The sequence below is a fragment of the Physcomitrium patens genome, chromosome 4, assembly GCF_059467195.1.
Source record: "Physcomitrium patens ecotype Gransden chromosome 4, ASM5946719v1, whole genome shotgun sequence".
Lineage (NCBI taxonomy): Eukaryota > Viridiplantae > Streptophyta > Bryopsida > Funariales > Funariaceae > Physcomitrium > Physcomitrium patens.
Genome location: NC_143413.1, coordinates 14,213,457 through 14,235,324, shown reverse-complemented (window position 1 = coordinate 14,235,324; position 21,868 = coordinate 14,213,457). Strand labels below are relative to the sequence as shown.

Here is a 21,868-nt window from a genome sequence, read left to right as displayed (position 1 = left end):
AATTGGAAGTAAGGAAAAATTCCTACCTAAATTTGAAATAGCTTCAAACAACTCTTAGTAAATGAATTTCACACTTAAAAGTATTAGTTTTTAGTAAATCAATTCAAGATGTCTTTATACCATTTCTTCAAACCTATTGCTAACCAAGGTGATTATTAGCACAGGAAATTCATGTGTAAGTGCTTCCACTATATTTGACAAATATAATGTAGATACAACTGCTGCATATGATTATTTGACTAGTTAATTAGATTAAAATACAATGTATTGAAAGTAAAAAAAAAGAAAGAAAAAAGATGTCTCTTTCTATCAAACTTGCTAAAGTTTGTACTTAGATCCCTTATTGTTTATTGTTTATATCAAAAGTAGAAATATTCAAGTTCATGAAGCAAGCCTACAAACTTCTATCTGGATTAGTTTATGAAAATCTAGCCACTTAGCATTTACAAGATCTGTGGTGGATAAATTCAAAATGGGTTTTCATTAGACCTTTTCTTGGCTGGCAAAGAGAAACATATTTGTCATTCCATTGTCTAGCAAGCACAGATCATCAAAGCGTTTATATGCACAATGGAATTTTGCCATCAGGTCTGGACTATCTGGTCAAGCCAGCCTCTGGATTAATTGAAATTCAAAGAAAAGCAAGCACACAACGGTGAACATGCTTAAGCCCATTGGAAATACCAATTATCTCCTGCCATACACAACCACTTCAATTGATGCAGCAGTTTCTCATCAGTCACTAGTGTAATTCAACTAGTGAAATCATAGTTGCTGCTGTTGCCATTCTGGTTTCTACTCCAAAACTGGAATCAGAGATTGAGATGCAACGAGATACTAATGTCAGTGGTATGGAATGTACTGTACCAGATGTCGAGGTGTTTGAAGGCTTCAGAGATGTTTTTGATGCTCTTCGGTTGTGTGACTTCGACTTTGTATTCCTGCGCAAAGCAAGAGCACCACAGACGATGGAAAGCTGAACTGTTAGATGCGTACACAATCGCCTGGGCCAGAACAGATATCACACGTAGAGCCATGCTTTTTGAACTCGTGTACTGACAAATAACCACTTTGCACCGCATGGCATTCTCCACGGTTAACGTATAGAGCATGTGATCCCATTAGGAGTTGGAATCATCACGTACGCTGGAGTCGATTGCCTGACGAACCTGAGATGAATGAACTTTCCCGGAGTCAAACAGAAGCCAGAGGACTCTAGTAGAACGATCCGTTGCCAAAAACTCTAACTTAAGAACAACACATAAGTTCGATTGGAGCTGAGGCTTGCGAGAATAACTCAAATCGAAGGAACTTACTAGATCTATCTGACTGATGAGCGTGAGCTTGCGCAAGAGTGAAAACCTGCTCATTTTAAGGCATATGCCGACAATCTCAAATTGGCCAGAAACTTGAAAGCAGCTTCGTTAGCAAATTTGGGATTTGCTTTCATGTATCCATAATATTGAGACCCATCCTTGAGAAACACACAAGCTATGTTACGTAAAACCCATTTCTGAATAAATTATATTGATCTCTGTCCACCTTCAGGTGCACTTTACATTTAATGTCAGTCGAAGGAGAATTTTACCACGAGCAGGCTCGAACAAACTCGAGGCCTCTTAAGCCTACTAAACACTGTAAACAATTTCTTTCAAATGGGTAAAAGGAGCATCTCCACCAATCAACTTGGGGAACGTGTTTTTGAATGGGAAAGAATTGGAGAATCAATTGTGCAGGCAGAGCTAGCACTCAGGCAAGATAAGTTGTCACTGCTTTCGGCAGAGTGTCATCCCATCGCCAATTGGTACCTGTGGCAAAATCTCTCCGCACAATTTATTAAGTAGCTGCCTCAAAAATACGTACTACCAGAATTCATAAAAAAGCTAAAAACGGCCGCAAATGATAAAACTAGAATGGAAGTTTAGACACAATAATAGACGCTGCAACTGTGCGTCGAGTCAAAAGTTTACAACGTTTGGCAGAAAGACGCGGGAGATTTACCATAGAGACATTTATTCGATCATCTTCAGCTAGAAATTTGTTAAATTCCCGAAGGAACTTGGTTCTCTTATCGTTAACCTGACGGAAAGACATAGTTACTGTAAATCACAATAATCACAACGATTCCATAAACTTCACTTGCGATTTACAGAATGTCCTTTACGACTTACTTCTAGATAGTAATATGCAGATTGAAGTACATGAGAAATTGGAAGTGAATAAGTGCATAAGTACCAATGGATCCGCGGTCCTTCCATACCACAGCGTGTTATCCACTACTATCAGTCCATTGGGTTTAATCTGCCATGAAGATTACCCGTCACAAGTTCAATGACCAGCACCTATCATGCAGGAAACAGTAATAAACTACAAGACGAGAATCAACATTAACTTGTATTTAAAATTAACAGGATTAAAACCAAACTAAACTAGATGTTGGGAGGTGGTGGAAAACACATCTCTACTGCAGCCTTGTCACGCAAACCGGAACACCCAAGTGTCAAAAACCAATATCTCCAGCAGACTAACCCAGGGTAATAAAGTGTGATCAAGGAAAAAAATTACCAGCTGGAGTAGTAACTCGTAATACTCACGGTACATCATCTTATCTGCATCTAGAAATGCGTAGTCATAACTGGAAACAATACATCAACACCAAAACACAAAAAAATACATAGTATACATAAGAATTTACTCGAACGAAAGCACAGACGTACACACGCACTCACACACGACAAAAGGCAAAAATGTAGACGGACAATAAATGAAGCATGAACTACGGTCGATTTGCATGCATGTGGAGACTCATATGCAAAAATGGAAAGACTTGTGCAACATTTTCCCCCCAGAGATTAAATACACAGGTCATGGAAATAATGAAAGAACGACGTCGTTAAGATACCTGCCAGCTTCACCATTTTGCAGCAGGTCGTTTAATGTGTCTGCTGCTAAGCCATGCCTGATGTCCACCTGCTCCAGGTTCATTACAGAAAATTATCAAGGTTTGCAAGTCACTTCATTTCTCGAAGTAATAATAAACAAATTATGCAGCAAAAAAACAGCTGGACAGCGCTAGGTCACATACCTTATGTAAAACGCCTGCATGTTCGTAATACTGTCTTGCTACAGCTAAGGACCTTTCATCCCTATCACAAGCCACAAGCTTACCTCCTTCTGGAAGCACCAAGGCTACAGCTAGAGAGGAATACCCCTGCACACACATTCATGATCTGTCTAAACATCCTCAACAAAAAAACGATAATCGATACCTAACCAATGCATATAACTGGCCTCAAAATACATCTCGCAAGAAGGGTAGGGAGAAAATGCCAGCAACCAAAAAACAAATCAATAAGCATCCTCGAGATACAATATGACAAGGTTACAAGAAACTCGGAAGATGGAAATGACTCATACATGAAACACACCAACTTCGATGCACCGTCTTGCTCCCATTAGTTGCACAAGTAGTGCCAAAAACTGTCCCTGATCTGGCGGAATCTGTGAAACTCCACGGTAGTCAGTTCGTCAGTAACACCTAACATCGACTACTCCTGCGATCTTTAGGATATTCTGTCTTTTAGCCTACTTATTTTCAAAGGTCAGAGACAGGACTTGAATTGACATGACAACTACATAACGAGGTACTAGAGCATGAATATGCCAAAACTCATGCTTTTGCGTGAAAATTCTGTGGGGCACATCCTTTCTAGTGATCCAGGATTGCACCAATTCGAGAGAGGCCTCACACCGCAATTAAATTAGCTCTCCCACTGATCTTATATAATCCTCCTAACTAACCCACCACCATATAATTCCGCACAAGAGCATGAGATTTGACTACAATTCCAATTGGTTACAAGATCAACGAAAGAAGGATTTCAAGTATCGCTCCAAGCGTCCCTTAGATCGATGCAACGACAGATTGAGAAATCCCGTTTCTCACAGCATTTGAACATAAGGTCATCAATTTGATTAAGAAAATCCAATTTAGCGAGTTGAATCGCCTGACGAACTTGCTGCACTTGACCATTTCTACAGGCTACATGGTGACTTCGGTAACTTCTAGATTACAGTGGTAAATAACTCAGGTTTGATGCTCATTGAGGAACCCTAAACCAAAAACCCTGCCAATCTGCATAAGTATCTCGATCACGCGATTTTCCGGTATCACAAATCAGGAGGAGGTGAACGCACCTGCATATTACTGCCAGGCGACTCCGCCATCTCCTCGCGCAACTTTTGCAAGATCTGCGAATCATTAAATTACAAAACATTGTGGGCTGCTAAATCCTTAGAAGAATCTTCGACCACCACATTCGTCTTTCGAGTAAGAACGCGGATTGATATTCGCCTACCTAGATTGGCAGGTAGGGTAACTACCCAGATGGAGCAATAAAACCAGCTGAGAGGGAGCCAATTTGAATGGACAAACATTGAGGCGAGACAATTTCAATCAAAAAACCTACGCAACATGACACAACACAAGGAATAATGAATCCAGGTGAAGCACGAGCAATACCAGCGGCTCACGCGTGTGGCGCAAAATGTAGCTGTACAATTGGTCCGTGAGCGGCAAGTGCTTGCCGCCAGGTACCAACGTATCCAGCTGGTTGCTCGGGACAGCCTTGGTTGCACTGCTGTCGACGCTACACAAAACTCTGGAACAGTTGGGGGCGTAACTAATGAATTGGACATGGCGAGTACCCAGCACAGAAACATGGCGGCATTTGAGCTTGAGATTGGTGGAAAGCTTGTGCAGGGTCAGCACCGGCCAACCGAGCATCACGTTACTCATTGCACACACTCACACACTAGCTACTCTCTGCGACGCTCCCTCAACTTCGTAATTCCTGCGTCTCCGCTTCAAATCTTTCCCTCGCTTGTGCACCTCAATCTTCACCATCTCCTCATTGCGCATTACGGGCTTCGACCATGATGCCTTACGCCCCAATTCGACTTTACTATCAACGTTCAACTTCCCGGGGAGAAACTGAAGGTGTGGGGCTCAAAAACACCCTTCGAATTCAGATTTCGAAGGATTAGGATACCGAGCTGATGCTAACACGCTCTCGCACGCAGTTGGCAAAAACTAAATAAAATTGGCAAATTCTTCATCGGAATTCGAGAGATTGTTCACAATCCTCGCTGCCCTGGGCCACCAAGAATCATCCCCACACTTGGGTAGTAGATGATGAATATATGAAATCAATCTTCATCCAGTGAAGAGTTCTGCTGAGCAGTTTTTGAAGGTACGAAGAAATTGAATTTGTTGGGATTGGCTGAAGGGAACCCATTAAGTGAAAATGCTAAGCACTCAAAACAATAGAGATAAAGGTCAATAGTACCCGTAGCCAACACTCTTTTTGGACATGGAGCACCTCCCTAACCATGCCAGGAACTTCTCAGCTTCATAGTTCGTGCACAAAAAGTAACACTTTATTAAATGTATAATTTTGGCAACTAAACTTTTACAAAAACCAATGAATACATAGTGGCAACGTTATTAAATGGTTGTACAGCATGTTGAAGATCCGTGCATTGCAATGCCTACCTTGTGCATCTAGTTTGAAGAATCGAGGGAAAAAAACAAAAACAGAAGTCACGTTGCTATTTGATAGATAGTTCCACCTTGTCCAATTCATATATTTGTGTACAAAGGAAGTTGCGACTGAGTTACAACCAATTTCAACATGAGGCTCACAAAGGTTCAACAGAAACCTAGTGCACAAAGATTATAACAATATTATTTGTTTTAGTGGATTCACTTTGATTTTTCAAAGTGATTCTGTAAATGGATGATCAAAAAACGTTGAGCTGCAGTTGTGTGGAATCACAAAGAATATGTATGGGAACATCCGCTGGTTGCATATTCCAAAACAAAAAAATATCATTATATGCAGTTATATTCTGTGATAAGGGAAGAACAATCAGTATTTTGAGGTGATCGTTTTCAAGAGTTTCAATCGTTATCCCCAATAAGGATTCCAAATAAGACGAAGAATTTCCTGTTGATGACTAAGTGTACAATGCTATTCTCGAACAAAAATGGAAAAAAACAAAAAACAAACAAAACAATCCTACATGCAAGGAGCCTTTGTAGCAGTTCCTTCAAAGTACGGGCTTCGTTTGAATGCCAAGACGCAAGATTCCGTGGTTTCATATTGAAAGGTGCATAGATACAGTTGATCCCCTAAAATGGTCAATACCAGACAAGTGAATTCTTCCTAAGCCTCAAAGGAATCTCAGGGTTTTTAGACCTAGGAACAAAGTCAACTTCAATATGTGTAAATTTGACATTGAAGAATATCCTTGATACCTAGATGGATGACACTAACCATTATATGGTACAGTCCTATAGCCTGCAGGTGGCTCTTTGCTACCTCGCAACTGCTTCGGTTGTGACTTTGAAACCCAGCTGAACCATTGATTTAGCTGATCCTCGAATGGCTTACTGACCTTCCTATTGTCACCAACTCCATACTTGGCGCGAATAACTGCTTCTTTAAAGTCGTCCAAAGTAACAGCTGGGCGACCTGTTCGCACCATGAAATTCAAAAGTAGTCAAGAAAATGCCATTCAACTATTCAAAAGATTGTGGGGATATCTAACCAGCTTTGAGACTTCGTGATCGGATTTAAAAATTTAATTCCCAAGTATAGATATAGATGCAAGCACTGTATACCTTCACGTGCAGCAAGAAGAGCGGCTTCATTGACCACGTTAGCAAGATCAGCACCAACGAAACCTGGTGTAAGCTTTGCTATCACTGCACGAACTGTGGCTGCATCTCCATCAACTGGTGTGGAGCGCATGTGCACAGCTAGCACTTGCTGCCTCCCTTCAAAATCGGGTGCGTCCACATTCACTCTCCTTGATATCCTACCGGGTCGGGTGAGAGCAGCGTCCAGTACTTCAGGCCGATTTGTAGCTGCAATTACCATCACTCCTGTCTCGGAATCAAATCCGTCCATTTCTGTCAACAACTAGAAGCCACAACGCAAATTCAATCTCATGTCATACTGGAAACTTAGTAAGTTAAATTCGTATAAAAAGCATGCCGTTCTGTTGTGCCTTAGCGCCTAATTTATAGGCGTGAAAGTAGACATAGGTTGAAGATCAGGGACTAGTCATAGTCGCATTCGACATAGTGAGTCTAAAATCATGAGTATTGTATTTTTTTGTGTTTGTGCTTAGTTTTCGATGTTGAGGGGGTCCTGAAAGAATAGAATAAAATCTTCCTTTAAAATGGTCTCAAGCTTAGGAAGCTGGTGCCCTACATGGAGTGATTTATCAACTTAAAGAAGAGTAAAACGAGTTCTGAAGCTGGGAAATGACAGCGAAAGTAACAACCTGAACTTTTACATTCTAATGACCAAGATTGATGCAGATGAACCAATGCAACATTACTGTTAGAAAATCAACATGCAATGAACGATGTCCTCTCTGCAAAACCATGTATGGCATAAAGATCTTTTGTCAAACCTCCCTATGCCTGACAATCTATATCTAAGGAGAGAGAAGTACCTGATTAAGTGTTTGGTCCCTCTCATCGTTAAAGCTACGACCTCGTTTGCCACCCACAGCATCCAATTCATCAATGAACACAATTGAAGGTGTATTCTTCTTAGCCTCTGCAAACAACTCACGAATGCGTGCTGCTCCCCTGTTTAATAGTGACAAACAACAACCAACAATAGGTTCACTCTCATTGCGGTGCCACATCAAACAAAAACACGAACTAAAATACCATTAAATAAAGGAAGGTTCACAATGAGCAAGTTGAGCAAGACACAGTAATATCCTATGACTAGAAGGCAACATGAAAGTGTCATGGGACAAACCTCCCGACAAACATCTCAACGAATTCACTCGCAGAGGCTGAGAAAAACGGAACACCAGCTTCTCCAGCTACAGCACGAGCAAGCAGAGTTTTGCCTGTTCCAGGGGGTCCTACCAATAAGACTCCTTTTGGGAGTTTAGCTCCCAGGCTAGCATAATTGGACGTGCCTCTTAGACATGCCACGATCTACACACAAACATTGGATAAGCACAAGAAGTTGTTCATCTATGAAGAAACCAGAGCATATGCCATGAGGCTACTACATATGATGTACAGATGAAAGTCTTTGGAACGAAAAGAAAAGAAAAGAAACAGAGTTTTTCTTGAATCAAAGTGTACCCCATGTACCTCAGCGAGCTCTGCTTTGGCTGTGTCTATTCCTGCAACATCAGTAAAATTGACGAGATTCTTTTTTGAACGTCGCTTCTGAGACGTCGAGTTATTTCCTGAAATTTGTCGGTGAAGTAGCCAAACTAGAGGACTAAGAGGAATCCAGAGAGAAACAATTGTGATAAGTAATGATCGTATCGACGCGGTGACAGACTGTGGAGCAGAGCTGTACCGGACGCCCTTCTCCCTCATGAGCCCCAGCAAATATGCCTCATCGTTTCGTACTCGGCGCGTCACGTATTGCCATTCACCCTTCTGTTGCACCTTTGGAACACGAATTTTTTCACGCAGACCTGTCTCGGGTTTTGGTACTTCATCTGAGCTAGAATTCTCTTCTACTGATAAACTTGGATGCTCAACAACATCGGGTTCTTTAACGACAGGTTGCACGTTGAACAAAAGCCGTTGGGAGCCTTCTTCGAAGAGAGCCGAAGTAACAGTACGCGCATGAATATGATCTATAAGATCTGAATATGGAGTATTTTGAGGAGCTGGCCCAGCTGAAACCCGTAAAAAAAGTGCAACAAGAGTAAATGTGCATGTCACCAAGGCACCAAGTAATAAAGGTTTCCATGAGAAGCCTGCTGGCGGTCCTAACCCACGACGAACATAGCGCATCAGAAGCCTCAAACGACCACGTAACCGCAGCCTCCGCCTGGGTTTCGAGCCCTTTCCTGGCCGATCCTTTTCAGCCAGGACTGGTTTGCTATTGCAGATTCTTCCTCTATTTCTCTTACTGTATTGCTGAAAATGAATTGATGACATAAAAGTGTGACAGTAGGGCGTCGATCTAACCGATTCCCCGACCATAAACCTCCCGACCTGCAACCCTTTGCACACTTTTCATCAATTTTGTGATTCCAAATAAATGTTAAAGGCCGTGATAATCAGTGATTTATCATGCTCTGAATCACACATGCAGCACTGTTTTGAACAGAAGCATCTCTGAGCTTTGAATATCCTACTTCATTAATTGACAGAGAATATATTTGCTCTGAGAAGTCACGGAAGGGTACATCATGTCTGTGAGATATATCTTCAGCGGCAACACATGAAGGATATCAACTAAATAGCAAGATTCCCTCCCTGAAAAGATCAGGAAATTGCTGAGGGTCCAGGGTTTAAGAAAGTTCGACACACTTGTAAAGCGAAAATCCCATGGCAAAGCAAACAATCCCCGACTTGGCATTGGATTCCTGTATGAAAATATTATAATGAAAACTGCCGAACTTTCTTAATCCCTGCTAGAGTGAATCGCATGCAACAACCAAACATCACATGTTATTCAAACCCTAAATCCAGGCCGAACATTTCAAAGTACAAAAATCTTTCCGTCAAAATTAATTCTTTCGCTATTCAAGGTATAAGGTTTAGAAAACGGTCATAAGTCCAGTATGATTCCTGTAAAAACCTGCTGATCATTCCGCAAGAATTTGCCAAGCAGGATAGAGATTCTCAAATCCTGGTGGCAAGGGCATGGAAACAGCCAAAAACGTAGTTTCTACAACAGTTCTCGACAGAGGAAAATGACTGTACCCAAGTTGGCACTGAAGGTATCTAAACCGGGAGATAACTACCCAAAGAAATGCCAGGGTTTCAGTATTTTCAAATTCAGTGATGCGCACCCGCTAGAGCATTCATGTCTATAAATCAATCCCATCTAACAAAGGATGTCACTCAAGAACAAAACAACGTTTATATTCTCACCCTAAATTAGAGTTGTCAACTACACACAAGCAATACAAGTGGAGAAACGTAACCTGATTAAAAGAAGCTCTGAAGGCTGCGTTTACAGCAATTACAGAAGATACGCGCCGTCCTTGCCTGGGTTGTAGAAATCTATAACTCATTTTATTGCTACCGCCAATTGAATTAGATGAGGCTAAGTTCAATTTCCTTGTATTTCCTTCTTCACGTGGGGGCAAAAAGAGCCGGTGAAGCATACGCGAGCTGACCGTTGCCATGGTCATCTTCAATCTCCCAAAGCCCAGCACCAGCACCAGCACCAGAGGAACAAACGTAGTAGTAGAAGAAGGAGAATTAATCACACAAAGTTGTGGGTTCTCTACCTGGTCTCTCCGACATCCCTAAGCTATCTTTTCCTCATCTTTCTCACCAATGTACGGCATTCCCCTCCACAATTCAGCCCCCTTGATGACCTAACTAAAAGAGTTCTATCCCCTATCATCGCAAAGCGTTAAAACTCACGATTGGGATAGCCGTACAATTGGTAAGCCATATACGGTGTTCGATGAGCCACCGAGGAAAGTCATACCAGATTCATGTGAGATCCATCACAAGACCCAACTCATGCAACTGACCGGCATATGATTTCTGTCCTACAATGGCGAGAAGAATCGGGGGGGCGGTCTCGGTCCGAAGAGCACGAAGCAGATAAGCAAGGATCGCTCCGTGCCGCCAGAGACGAGTGCCGAGGTAGTGGCATAAGTACGAATATTTATGGACACACTTAGCTACTACGTCTCGAGATTAGTGAATTGATTAGGAAATTAGGATTCGATTAAATAAAGGCTTATCTGAAAAGCGTCTTTGAGAGGGTTCGAAATCGTTCTCGGCGTTCTCACTTGGGTTCCCGTTCTTAAGTTAGCTTCGCCGTGGATGGAGAGTTTGATGGATTGCCTTATCTCTCGTATAATTTTTTGTGGATTTCGTTGTGTTACCCACACATGTGAGTCTCCCATCGCCATAGCTTGCAGGTGCAGCTGAGAGTTTGGGTTTTTTGGAGTTGGGTTGTTGAGCTGTGATCGAGGTTGGGGAGCACTATGGCGTGTGCAAGTGCAGCAGCGGTGGCGGCAGCTTCATCTGGATTGCAGGTTTGCGAAGCAAGCTCCAGGATGGGCATCAGCGTCGTGTCGCTCAAAGCCTCCCCTGGCCAAGTGATATGCCTCCCGCGCACCCTTTCTCTCAAAGACCCCACCAAGAAGGTGCGTGCTGTAATGCCTCAATCGATTGCTGCTCTTCAATGCCTGCTCTGCGTGATTCTCCTTTCATCGAGATTATACCCACCTGCAGAGCAAAATGTGTTTGGCCTCAGGATTTGCTGTATTTTGCAAATGGGGTTTCAAGCTGTGAGAGCATGTAAAGAGGAATTAGAGTGCTGGGTGGACGCTGTAACAAGCTCTGCGACGATGGTCAAACATAGAGATCGACTCGTCAAGTTATTACTTGGTTGCTCCTTCAGTTTTGGATACTCTCCAGGGGCTCCGATCAAGTATAACCTGTAGGATAGTCACTTATTAATCAAATCCCTTGTGCTGCAGGTTCAGATGTTTGGAGGTAGGCAGGGCACATATGACTTGGTGAAGAGGTTCCATCCGATTCGGGCTCAAGCCGTGGACAACGAGCTTGCCTCGTACGTGCTCACTCCCGCATTTCATTTTCCGACCTTCTCCGTTTTTTGATAACTCGACATCGAATTTCTCCGTATGTGATACACCGAGCTATGTATGATCTTGTATACTTCTTCGCAAATACCTTTAATGGTTTTAAGGCTCCGGAAGCATGAACTTGCAAGTATTATACCTGGCTTGGGTTTTAGGTTTAGGAGGGATCCGGCTCTTGACAAATATTAGTATAGTTCCCAAGAGGATGTCTTTCTATGGAAACTTATTTCGAAATGTTGAGATATGCAATTGAGTGCAATTTGTTTCTAGTTTAGAATTTTAGATGAGTGTGAACTCAAAGGAGGTTTGTTCTTACTTTGAAACCAATTCTCTCTTTGGCTGTTGCAGTGAGGAGCCTTCAGGTTCTGGTGCTCCCCAGGTTGGATAACCTTGTGGATGATAACCTCACTTGGTTTATCGGAGAAATAGAAATGCTTGAAACACGAGATGTCTTCGTCTGTACCCATTCTTAGAGGATAGCAACGAAGTGCAGAGCAACGGTGGTTCTACTGAGAGCACTTCATGAATACGCGATTCTCGAAGGGATCTCCATTTGACATGTATTTCTGACTGATTCGTTGCAGAAAACGACGTATTATTATTTGATTGCGAATGCTAAGTTTATGTTGGACGATGAAGAGCACTTCCAAGAGCAGATGAGTGAGAAGTTGCGTATGTACGGAGAGCGCAACAAGGAGCAGGACTTCTGGATGGTTATAGAACCCGAATGGCTTGATAAGCACCCGGAGATTGCCCAGCGAGTAGGCAGACCAGCTGCTGCCCTTGTATCAACTGACAAAATCTGGATCACGTGGGTTTTTTACATCACCACTGAATCCTTGTTAATGTTGATATTTAGTTTCGTATATATCTCTTTTGAAATCCTCTTGAATAATGTCCAGATGAAGCCAGGTTACTTGGGTTTGTCTTCTGCACCAATTCTATCTCGCTTACTGTGAATTGAATTACTCTTGCATGTTGAACGCCGGTGATGGAATGGTCTCAGGTTCATGAAGCTGAGGCTGGACAGAGTACTGAAAGGCGAACTCACCGTGGACAGTCCGAAGGAGGCGTTGACAGGCAAGCTCACCACTGTGAAGTTTGAGAGACCAGCTAAGTGGATTGCCCCTTACCCGAAATATGAGGGCGAATGGTGGACTCCTTTCTTGTACAAGGAAAATTAAATTAGTCCTTGTATTTGGTGAAGTGGATTTTGCAGTTAGGGTTGGAATTATAAATGTAGACTTGAAGGATAGGTCGCTCTGGACGTTGCCAGATCAATTTGTTTTTTTTGGGGGGCCAGTTATTTGTGAACAAGGCAGAAATATCAACTGCGGGTACCAATGATACAAGGCAAAGGTGGTATTGTAGCATCGTTGAGAGGTTTATGTTGTGTCGGGGATCATGAGGATTTGTCTTGTGTAGTTCTCCTTAATTAGATCAGTTGAGTGCTCCTGGCTCTAAATTGAGGACATTAGCTTTACCCCTAAAAGCTGTAGTTGGGGTTTCCCAGGGCCGGTTAGTTCAGCTATCAGACGAGAACCAAAGCAGGGTTTGTGACTGAGGCCCTCCTACGTCGATGTTATGAATAATTTGATTGCATGCAAGAGGAGTTTTTGCTGGATCACTTTCAGTTGTCAGTTCTCTTTGCTTGGTTCTCAAATTCGGCAAAGCACCATGTGTACACGCAATCAACAAGTAACTTGTAGCACATTGGCTATTCCTGTAGGTCTTTTCAATGCATGTTACGGTAGAACTCAAGTGCTATACATCCGTAGAACTCAAGTGCTATACATCCATAGAACTGTTGGAACATCCATCCCTTCTCATCATCTATACTAGATGATCAATGATATGGATGAACTGAGATCCGGACTTAGTGCCAAATACTCAGGTTAATAGATTTGCAACTATTGTAGATCTTTATGAGCTTGTCAATATTCTAAGAGTGGAAATCTCACATATTTTCAACATGAATCATGGAGGTACTATACCTATGCCTATGGAAGAAGTTCAAAGTCTACAACAAAAAAATTTGTTGTTAAAAGGAAGCAAGTAGATTCACCTCACAACCAAATCTAAGGAATTTCGCTTCTATAAGTATGATAGAAACAAGGATTAGTATGCTTGAGAAGTTTAATGGAATAAGATCAAAATTTTGAGGATTTTTTCAAGAAGTCAAGTTCTATCTAAGATTGCATTCTTTCCAATACCTTGATGGATTTACTCAAGTTGGATTCATAGGCACACTTCTATCAGGAAGTACTCTCTCTTGGTTTGCATCTTTAATAAAAAAAGATTTGCAACTATTTTATGATTTGAATTCATTCCTAGAAGTGTTTATAGCTATATTTGGAGAAAGAGATCAAGAAAGAGTAGCAAAGACCAAGTTCTTATCTTTATAGCAAAGATCATGGTCAGCCACCATATATGCTGCTGAATTCCAAAACCTTGCTTGCGATTTGGATTGGAATGACAAAGCCCTTATTAATCAATTTTGATATGGATTAAAGGATAATATTAAAGACTTATTATTGAAAATATCAAAGACAAAAATTTTGGAACAATTTATTGTTCAAGCCATTGCATACGACAATTGATTATTTGAAATACGTCAAGAACAAAGATATGGTTGAAGAAGAAAAATTAAATAATGAAGGCAGTTCTTAAGTTTTTAGAAACTTATTTATCAAAGTTAGAATCAATGCAAATTAATACAATATATTTTAAATCCCTTACAAAACAAAAAAAGAGTTAACGATATTAAGAGGGCTTATGCTTATATTAAGGAGAAGCTAAATATATTACTCAATATTGTCCAAAGAATAATAAAATTACAAAATGAGAAGCATGATTGCTACAGAAGACAATGTGTTAGAAAACAAATTGCTCCAACAACAATAAGGACCATGCAATTGAAATCATGTACAGCATTCAGTAAAGGTCATATTCTTCTCTTTGATCCCTCACCTTATTTTATAATAGAAGTTTGTTTAGGACAAAAAAATCACAAAATCTTAGCCTTATTGGGTTCAAGAGTCTCAACTTGTTTTATAGATGAAGACTTTGTCAAAAAATAAGTTATATTCTTAATTGAAAAAATTAAACTTGTGTATGTAAAAATAATAGATAGACATTCATTATCTTCTGGAGATGTTACACATAAAATTCTTCCTATAGAAGTAGCAACTAGTGGTTAAAATAATTTAGTAATATTTAATGTAATTAAGTCTCTTTCCAACTCAATTATTTTAGGATTATCGTGGTTAAAAAGATATAACCCTCACATAGACTGGATTTCTCGCAATCTTGATTTTTTCCATAGTTTAGCCCAAGGTCCTGCTAGGCAAATAGAAATCTTTAAGTCTAGTATATTCAAATCCTTATTAGTAGGTGCAAAAGCTTTGATGCATGCCACAAATAAAGGGCCATCTTTTACTATATATGCCATGCCTATTATTGATAGTGAGAAGATATGAAGTGGTATTTCTATCTAGTATCAAGATTTTAAAGATGTTTTTGAAAAAAAAAATACAAATATTCTTTCAAAGCATCCTCTTTGTGATTGTATCATTGATCTTTAAAAAAAAATTCAACCACCATTTGGACCAATCTATAGCCTATCACAAAATGAATTAGCTATATTCAAAGAATATATTGATGAAAATTTGGCTAAGAACTTTATAAGCCATTCTAAATCTCCAACTAGTGCTCCTATCTTATTTGTGAAGAAAAAAGACGGATATCTGTGGATGTATGTCGACTATTGAGGACTTAACAAGATCACTATCAGGAATAGGTATCTTGTACCTTTGATTTTAGGATTTTTTTATCAATTAAATCAAGCAAAGATCTATACAAAAATAGATCTACAAAGAGTATATAACTTGATTCACATCAAACAAGGAGATGAATGGAAAACTACTTTTCAAAATAGGTATAGACATTATGAATATAATGTCATGCCTTTTGGACTCACAAATGCACTAGCTGCTTTCTAACATCTAATGAATGATGTTTTTGGTGAGTTTTTTTATGATTTTGTTGTCTATAATTTGGATGATATTTTAATATTCATACTACTAAAATCATAAGCCCTATCAAAAGTCAACTATACTTTTCCTTTTCCTTTTCCTTTTATTGTGACTTTTTATTTTTATATTTACTACAACTTTTACTTTTACTGTAGATATGACTTTTACTTTTACTTTTACTTTTTTTGACTGCGCGGTTGACTGCTCCGTTTATTACTGCGCAATTTTGAAATTTGAACGTTGAGTTTGTGGGTATGTGCAATCCAAAGTGTGTGTTACAATTTGAGCTTACCCAAAACAAATTTGAAACTCTTGATTACAATTTTGAAGCTCTTGATTACAAATTTGATGTTCAAAACATTTTTTGGATTGTGCACTTCAAAATTGAGTTGTAAATTGTGAGTTGTAAGTTGGAAGTTGTAAGTTGGAAGTTGTAAGTTGTAAGTTGTGAAGTTGGAGTTGGAGTTGGTTGATGTGATCTTGGAGGTTTGAATACAAAGTTGGAGTTGGAGTTGGAGTTACAAAGTTCAAGTTGTGGAGATTGTTCAAGAAATTTGAGGTGAGATTGCAATTTTTGCAAGATTGTGAAAGATTGAAAGGTTTTGAAAGATTGAAATTTTTGGTAATTTTTGATTTTGGGTAATCATAAAATCAAGTTTTCAAACATTAAACTTTCAAATCAAGTTGAAATTTAGTGGTTTTAGTTGCAAAAAACCAAACAAAAAACAAAAAACATCAAGGACTCAAAAACGAGCAGCTGCTGTTCTCTGATGTGCACATCGCCAAAACTTTTACTTTTACTTTTTTAACTTTTTTTTTTTTTGCCCAACAATTTTTCATCCACTACATTTTTTCATCCACTGCATGGTTTTCATCTGCTATGCGATTTTTCATCCATTGTGGATGAAACTGTATTTTGGGCAGAATTCATTTAACAGTGAGTTAATATCTCCCAAAATACTAATTATTTTTGAATTCCGACTTCGGATTTGGACTTTTAAGGTGCATTTTCATTTAGTAGGAAAGAAAATGATTTGTGACAAAAGTTTTCAAAAATCGACATTTTTAAGTGTCTTCAAAAAAAAAAATTTAGAGTCTAAACTTTGGAGGTAGAGTATGGCTTGAGAATATGTTCATCACATTTATTTTCATGCATGTTTTTTGTGTGTTAGATCAATACCTCTTGGCTACGAATGTGTTGCAAAGCAAGCGCCAACCTAATCTATTTTTTTTCTTTGAAGTGTAGTGCATTGAACGTAAACTTTTTAGAGTGGAATGAAATTTCATCAAAAGGTGCAACTTTCTTGGAGCACAAGCTTACAAAGGTACTATCAAAAACCTTACTTTTGTGAGTTTTGAAATGGTTTGGGATTCACATTAGGATTTTTGTTATCCTACATTAAACTCTGCTTTTTCTTATCATTTTTTTCAATCTTTGTGGAGTTTAGGATTTAGGGTAGGATTTCTTCTATCCTACACTAAATCCTATTTATTGATATATCTTTTTATCTTTGTGGAGTTTAGAATTTATGATAGGGTCTTCATTCTCCTATCCTAAATTCCACTTTTTTTTATTATATTGTCATCTTTCTAGAGAATGGCTCGTGCTTTGTCTACCATTGATAATTTTGTAGATGTCAATGTTGATAGTGTTGGATCAATGTGCATCCAATGTCCAAAATGTTTGGCTTTTCGTTTTAAAAAAGAAAAAAATATCATTTGTTGTTACAATGGCAAAATTGCTAATGAACATGTTAATCACCCCATTGTCCATCTAATGCTCAATGAGCTTTATATGGACACAACACCTAAATCTCGAGAGTTCTTTAAATCCATTCGAAAGTATAATCAAGCTTTTGCATTTACAAGTATGCGTAGTAAGTTTCAGTCTGGCCAAGTTGAAGGTAGAGGGGTATATACTTTTTGTGTGAATAGAGAGTTATGCCATTACATTGGAAATTTACAACCTGATTTAGACGAAGGTGCTAGATTTGCACAAATTTATTTCTTGGATGATGGTTTACAAACAAATCGTCGTATGGAGATTTTTGATGATCTTCATCGTGATGTTATTAACAACATTCAAGAAGTTTTAGAATCCATAAATGCGTTGGTTCGTGGTTTTAAGTCTTCGCGTGATGTTCTTCAAAGGGGACAAAACATGGGACTTCGTATCTCCGGTGAGATTCCTTTTAGTAAACATCCCCGTCGATATAATTGCCAAGTAGTTCCAGAAGTTGCTGCTGTTGTTCTTGATGAACAATACATGAATTTTGGTAGAGATATTATTCTTCACCAACGTGGTGGAGATTTAATACGAATAAAAGAAATTCATCTAGCTTACGATGCTTTATCCTATCCTTTGTTGTTTCCTGATGGGCGATGTGGGTGGTCACCAACTTTTAAAGCAGATACTGGAGTGACTTTAAAGTCATATGTCCAATATTTGCTTCAAAAGCGCCCAGAATCTAATGTATTACATAAGGCTGGTAGATTATTCCAGCAATATGTAGTGGATCAATATTTACGTGTAGAATATGAAAATTTGCTTTTCATTAGGCAACATCAAACTGAACTTTGTGCAGAGTGCTATCAGGGGGTCGTAGATGCTTTGCAGGAAGACAATGGAGCACGCATTGGGTGTCGCATTGTCTTACCTGCAACATTCATTGGTTCCCCCCGATACATGCAAAAACTCTTTCATGATAGTATGGTTTTGGTTAGAGTTTTAGGAAAATCCGATTTGTTTGTGACAATGACATGTAATCCGACCTGGCCTTAGATTCTTGATGAGCTTGAGCTAGGTCAAAGTCCTCCTGATCGTCTAGATATTATTGTGCGTGTTTTCAAGCTCAAGTTAAGAGCATTGATGGATGAGATTACGAAGAAGAATGTCATGGGAGAGACAATTACTTTTTGTTACACTATTGAGTTTCAAAAACGTGGTCTTCCTCATGCACACATTCTTCTTTGGTTGAAAGACAAGGTCAATGACTGTGACCTTGTAGATAGGATAGTATGTGCAGAGATTCCTGATTTAGATAGACAACCGCAATTGTATGCCGCGGTTGCCAAGCACATGATGCATGGACCATGTGGTTTGGACAATCTCAATTATCCATGCATGGAAGACGATAGATGTACAAAGAACTATCCGATGCAAGCTTGAGATACTACCGAGGTAGATGGTGACGGACATGTTTTGTACCGTCGTCGAAATCAAGGTCGATATATTGAGAAACGTGTACGTGGACAAATTGTCCGTTTAGACAATCGATGGGTTGTGCCATACAATCCATATTTGATAGGTCGGTTTAATTGTCACATTAATGTGGAAATTTGCAGTTTTGTAAAAACTGTCAAATACCTCCACAAGTATATTTTTAAAGGTCCAGATCGTGGTGTTGTAGAAACAGATGAAGTGGTAGATGAGATTAAGGATTTCTTGGAGGGTCGTTATGTGGCCGCCCAAGAAGCATGTTGGAGGCTCTTTGGTTTTGAAACTAATAATAAGAGCCATAGTATTTGTCGTTTGCCTGTTCACCTTCCCGGTCAGCAATATGTTACTTTTAAAGAAGGAACATCTTTGCACTTGGTGATTGATCAAAATGCTGAGACTAAACTCACCAAGTTTTTTGAGCTTAATTGCCATATTCGTGCCTTAATTGCTTCTGGCAATCAAGGCAACCATATGCTTCTTCGTTACATGGATCTTCCACTCTATTACAAGTGGGATGTGAAGAATAACATGTGGGAAAGAAGAGTACGTAAGATAAAATTTTTTGGTCGGATAAACATGGTTCCCATAGGTATCGAAGTATTTTACTTGCGTTTGTTGTTGACTCATGTCGAGGCACCAACTTCATTTGAGGACCTACTTTGTTTTCATGATATAGTGCATCCAACGTACAAGGCCGCTTGTATTGCAAGAGGACTTTTACAAGATGATTCTGAATGGGAAAATTGTCTGCAAGAGGCAACTGTCATTGCGTTGCCTAAACAAGTTTGGCGGTTGTTTGCAACACTTCTTGTGTTTGGACAACTGCTAGATCCTCTTAGCTTACTAAAGACACATCTTGATGCTATGTCTGATGATTGGCGCAATAATCAAAATCGCTATTACAAAGCAATTTTGTCCATTGAAGAATATTTGTCATCATCAAACAAACATCTTACAGATTTTTTTAATATTGAAGAATTGAATGAGTTTGGTTATTCAAACATTGTTGATGTTGGCGGTGATTCCAATGACAATATTGATTTTGATAACCAAAACATTACTTTTCTAGAGGAGGATGTAGGTAGGCTCAACGAAGAATAATACATTATTTTTAATGCGGTGACCACTGCCGTTTTAAATTCTGATTCTCCAGATCGGCTTTTCTTTTTAGATGGTCCTGGTGGTACAGGTAAGACCTTTTTGTATAACACCATATTGGGTTATCTTCGTGGTCGTAATGTCAAGTGTATGGCAATGGCAACAAGTGGAATTACCGCATGCCTTTTGAATGAAGGGCGAATGGCACATTCAGCTCTTGCTATTCCTTTACAGTTGCACGATGCATCAATTTGTAACATTAGTACCCAGTCTACATTAGGTCAAAGCTTACGTGAAGTACAATTGATTGTACTTGATGAAGCTTGTGCTGGGCATCGTTTTATGTTTGAAGCTATAGACAGATCATTGCGAAATATACGCAATATAGATAGTCTAAATGGTGGTGTTGTAGTATTATATGGCGGTGATTTTTACCAAACTTTCCCTGTAGTTGTACGTGGAGGTCGCAAGCAAATTGTTCAAGCTTACTTGCGACATTCATACCTATTTCTACTAATGCAACATTTTCATTTGACCACTAACATGCGTTTGCAAAGTCAACCGGACTTTCAATGATTTTTGTTAGATATTGGTGAGGGCAAAACCGGTCCAAAGGTAGATTTACCGCTAGGATTAGTTGCTCCTGGAAATTCTTTAGATGGTCTCATTGATGTTATTTTTGATGATGTGGTTGATTTTTCTGAGCGTGTCATTTTGGCTATCCGGAATGATGATGCCCAAGAAATCAACCGAAAAATCACCGATCGTATACCTGGTGATGTGCATCAATGTTTTAGTGCTGATTTTGTTCACGAGAATGATGAACATGGCCATCATTACCCAGTAGAGTTTTTGAATTCTTTACAATTGAGCAGTTTGCCTCCTCACCAATTAAGTCTTAAATGTGGCCAATATTTGATGTTGCCAAGGAACTTGAATCCGGCAAAAGATTTGTGCAACAGTAGTCGTTTGCGTCTTTTGCAAGTATCTTCCAATGTGTTGTTATGTGAAATTGTAGAAGGACGCTATCGTAGCCAAGAGGTATTGATTCCTATAATCACACATCATTGCAATGATAGTCGCTTGCCATTCACACTTTGCCGAAGACAATTTCCTATCACTGGTGCTTTTGCCATGACAATCAACAAATCGCAGGGCCAATCATATGATCGAGTTGGCATTTATCTTCGCAATGAAGTATTTAGCCATGGTCAATTATATGTGGCATTGTCTCGTGGTAGACATCCTGCAAACATTAAGGTTACAAATGACAACAATGAAGCCGTGGGAACGGTTAAAAACATTGTTTATCATGAGGTTTTTACATGACATTGTCATATAAATTCCTATAAATATTTACACCTGAATCATGTGGATGGAAAAGTTAAGAGTTTGTTTCAAACTCTGCATGTTTAGGGTTCATGCACGCTTTGGCGACGTCCCCTTCCATCCAATTGTATTCTTTTGGTGTTCAATTATGTTTTCTCAATTGAGACAACTTACCATTCAATTGAAGAAGGTTATATCTTGAATTTCACTATTCAATGAATGGATATTTTCCAATGCATGCATCTTTAGATGCATTTTATTTCTAAAATTTATTACTCTATTCTATTATATTACATTCTTAAAATTCATGCTTAGGTCATGAAGACATATTTATATATGTAGATTGTTGTTACCTTCCTTTTAAACTATTTTGTAATATAAGAACTACATTAAAATGGTTGGACTAATGCGTTGCAAAGCAAGCGCCAACCGCTAGTCTATTCTAAGAACACAAAAGAGCATAAAGTTCATATTTGTCGTGGGTTTCTAAAACTAAAAGATGTAGGATTATATGCAAAGATGAAAAAGTGTGTATTCTACACTACTCAAG

At 39.3% G+C, this 21,868-nt stretch overlaps 4 protein-coding genes and 1 long non-coding RNA gene across 5 annotated transcripts; 2 read left to right on the top strand and 3 right to left on the bottom strand.

Annotated features, from left to right (window-relative positions):
- Positions 1 to 591: 591 nt before the first annotated feature.
- LOC149989411 (uncharacterized) lies at positions 592 to 1,248 on the bottom strand. Its single transcript, XR_016502667.1, has 2 exons — positions 868 to 1,248; positions 592 to 694 (listed from the first exon to the last, which is right to left on the bottom strand). It is a non-coding gene; the product is annotated as an uncharacterized LOC149989411 (long non-coding RNA).
- Positions 1,249 to 1,496: 248 nt separating this feature from the next.
- On the bottom strand, positions 1,497 to 5,170 carry LOC112280796 (uncharacterized). The gene is made up of 9 exons (XM_024516636.3): positions 4,523 to 5,170; positions 4,198 to 4,251; positions 3,418 to 3,501; positions 3,086 to 3,211; positions 2,903 to 2,970; positions 2,566 to 2,635; positions 2,236 to 2,301; positions 2,002 to 2,079; positions 1,497 to 1,808 (listed from the first exon to the last, which is right to left on the bottom strand). The coding sequence occupies exons 1-9, from the start codon at positions 4,796 to 4,798 to the stop codon at positions 1,767 to 1,769; spliced, it is 864 nt and encodes a 287-aa protein (XP_024372404.1). The 5' UTR covers positions 4,799 to 5,170; the 3' UTR covers positions 1,497 to 1,766.
- Positions 5,171 to 6,106: 936 nt separating this feature from the next.
- LOC112281297 (putative inactive ATP-dependent zinc metalloprotease FTSHI 3, chloroplastic) lies at positions 6,107 to 10,652 on the bottom strand. Its single transcript, XM_024517650.3, has 6 exons — positions 9,994 to 10,652; positions 8,192 to 9,055; positions 7,845 to 8,029; positions 7,528 to 7,666; positions 6,686 to 6,986; positions 6,107 to 6,536 (listed from the first exon to the last, which is right to left on the bottom strand). Exons 1-6 carry the CDS (start codon positions 10,201 to 10,203, stop codon positions 6,334 to 6,336), a joined length of 1,902 nt encoding a protein of 633 aa, XP_024373418.1. The 5' UTR covers positions 10,204 to 10,652; the 3' UTR covers positions 6,107 to 6,333.
- A 278-nt stretch (positions 10,653 to 10,930) lies between these two features.
- Positions 10,931 to 13,264, top strand: LOC112281298 (protein YCF54, chloroplastic). Its single transcript, XM_024517651.3, has 5 exons — positions 10,931 to 11,178; positions 11,515 to 11,606; positions 11,986 to 12,016; positions 12,222 to 12,448; positions 12,644 to 13,264. Exons 1-5 carry the CDS (start codon positions 11,017 to 11,019, stop codon positions 12,819 to 12,821), a joined length of 690 nt encoding a protein of 229 aa, XP_024373419.1. The 5' UTR covers positions 10,931 to 11,016; the 3' UTR covers positions 12,822 to 13,264.
- A 4,277-nt stretch (positions 13,265 to 17,541) lies between these two features.
- LOC141045319 (uncharacterized) lies at positions 17,542 to 21,318 on the top strand. The gene is made up of 6 exons (XM_073533521.1): positions 17,542 to 17,851; positions 18,257 to 18,321; positions 18,454 to 18,728; positions 19,017 to 19,909; positions 20,045 to 20,080; positions 20,576 to 21,318. The coding sequence occupies exons 1-6, from the start codon at positions 17,542 to 17,544 to the stop codon at positions 21,316 to 21,318; spliced, it is 2,322 nt and encodes a 773-aa protein (XP_073389622.1).
- The last annotated feature ends 550 nt before the right edge of the window (positions 21,319 to 21,868 follow it).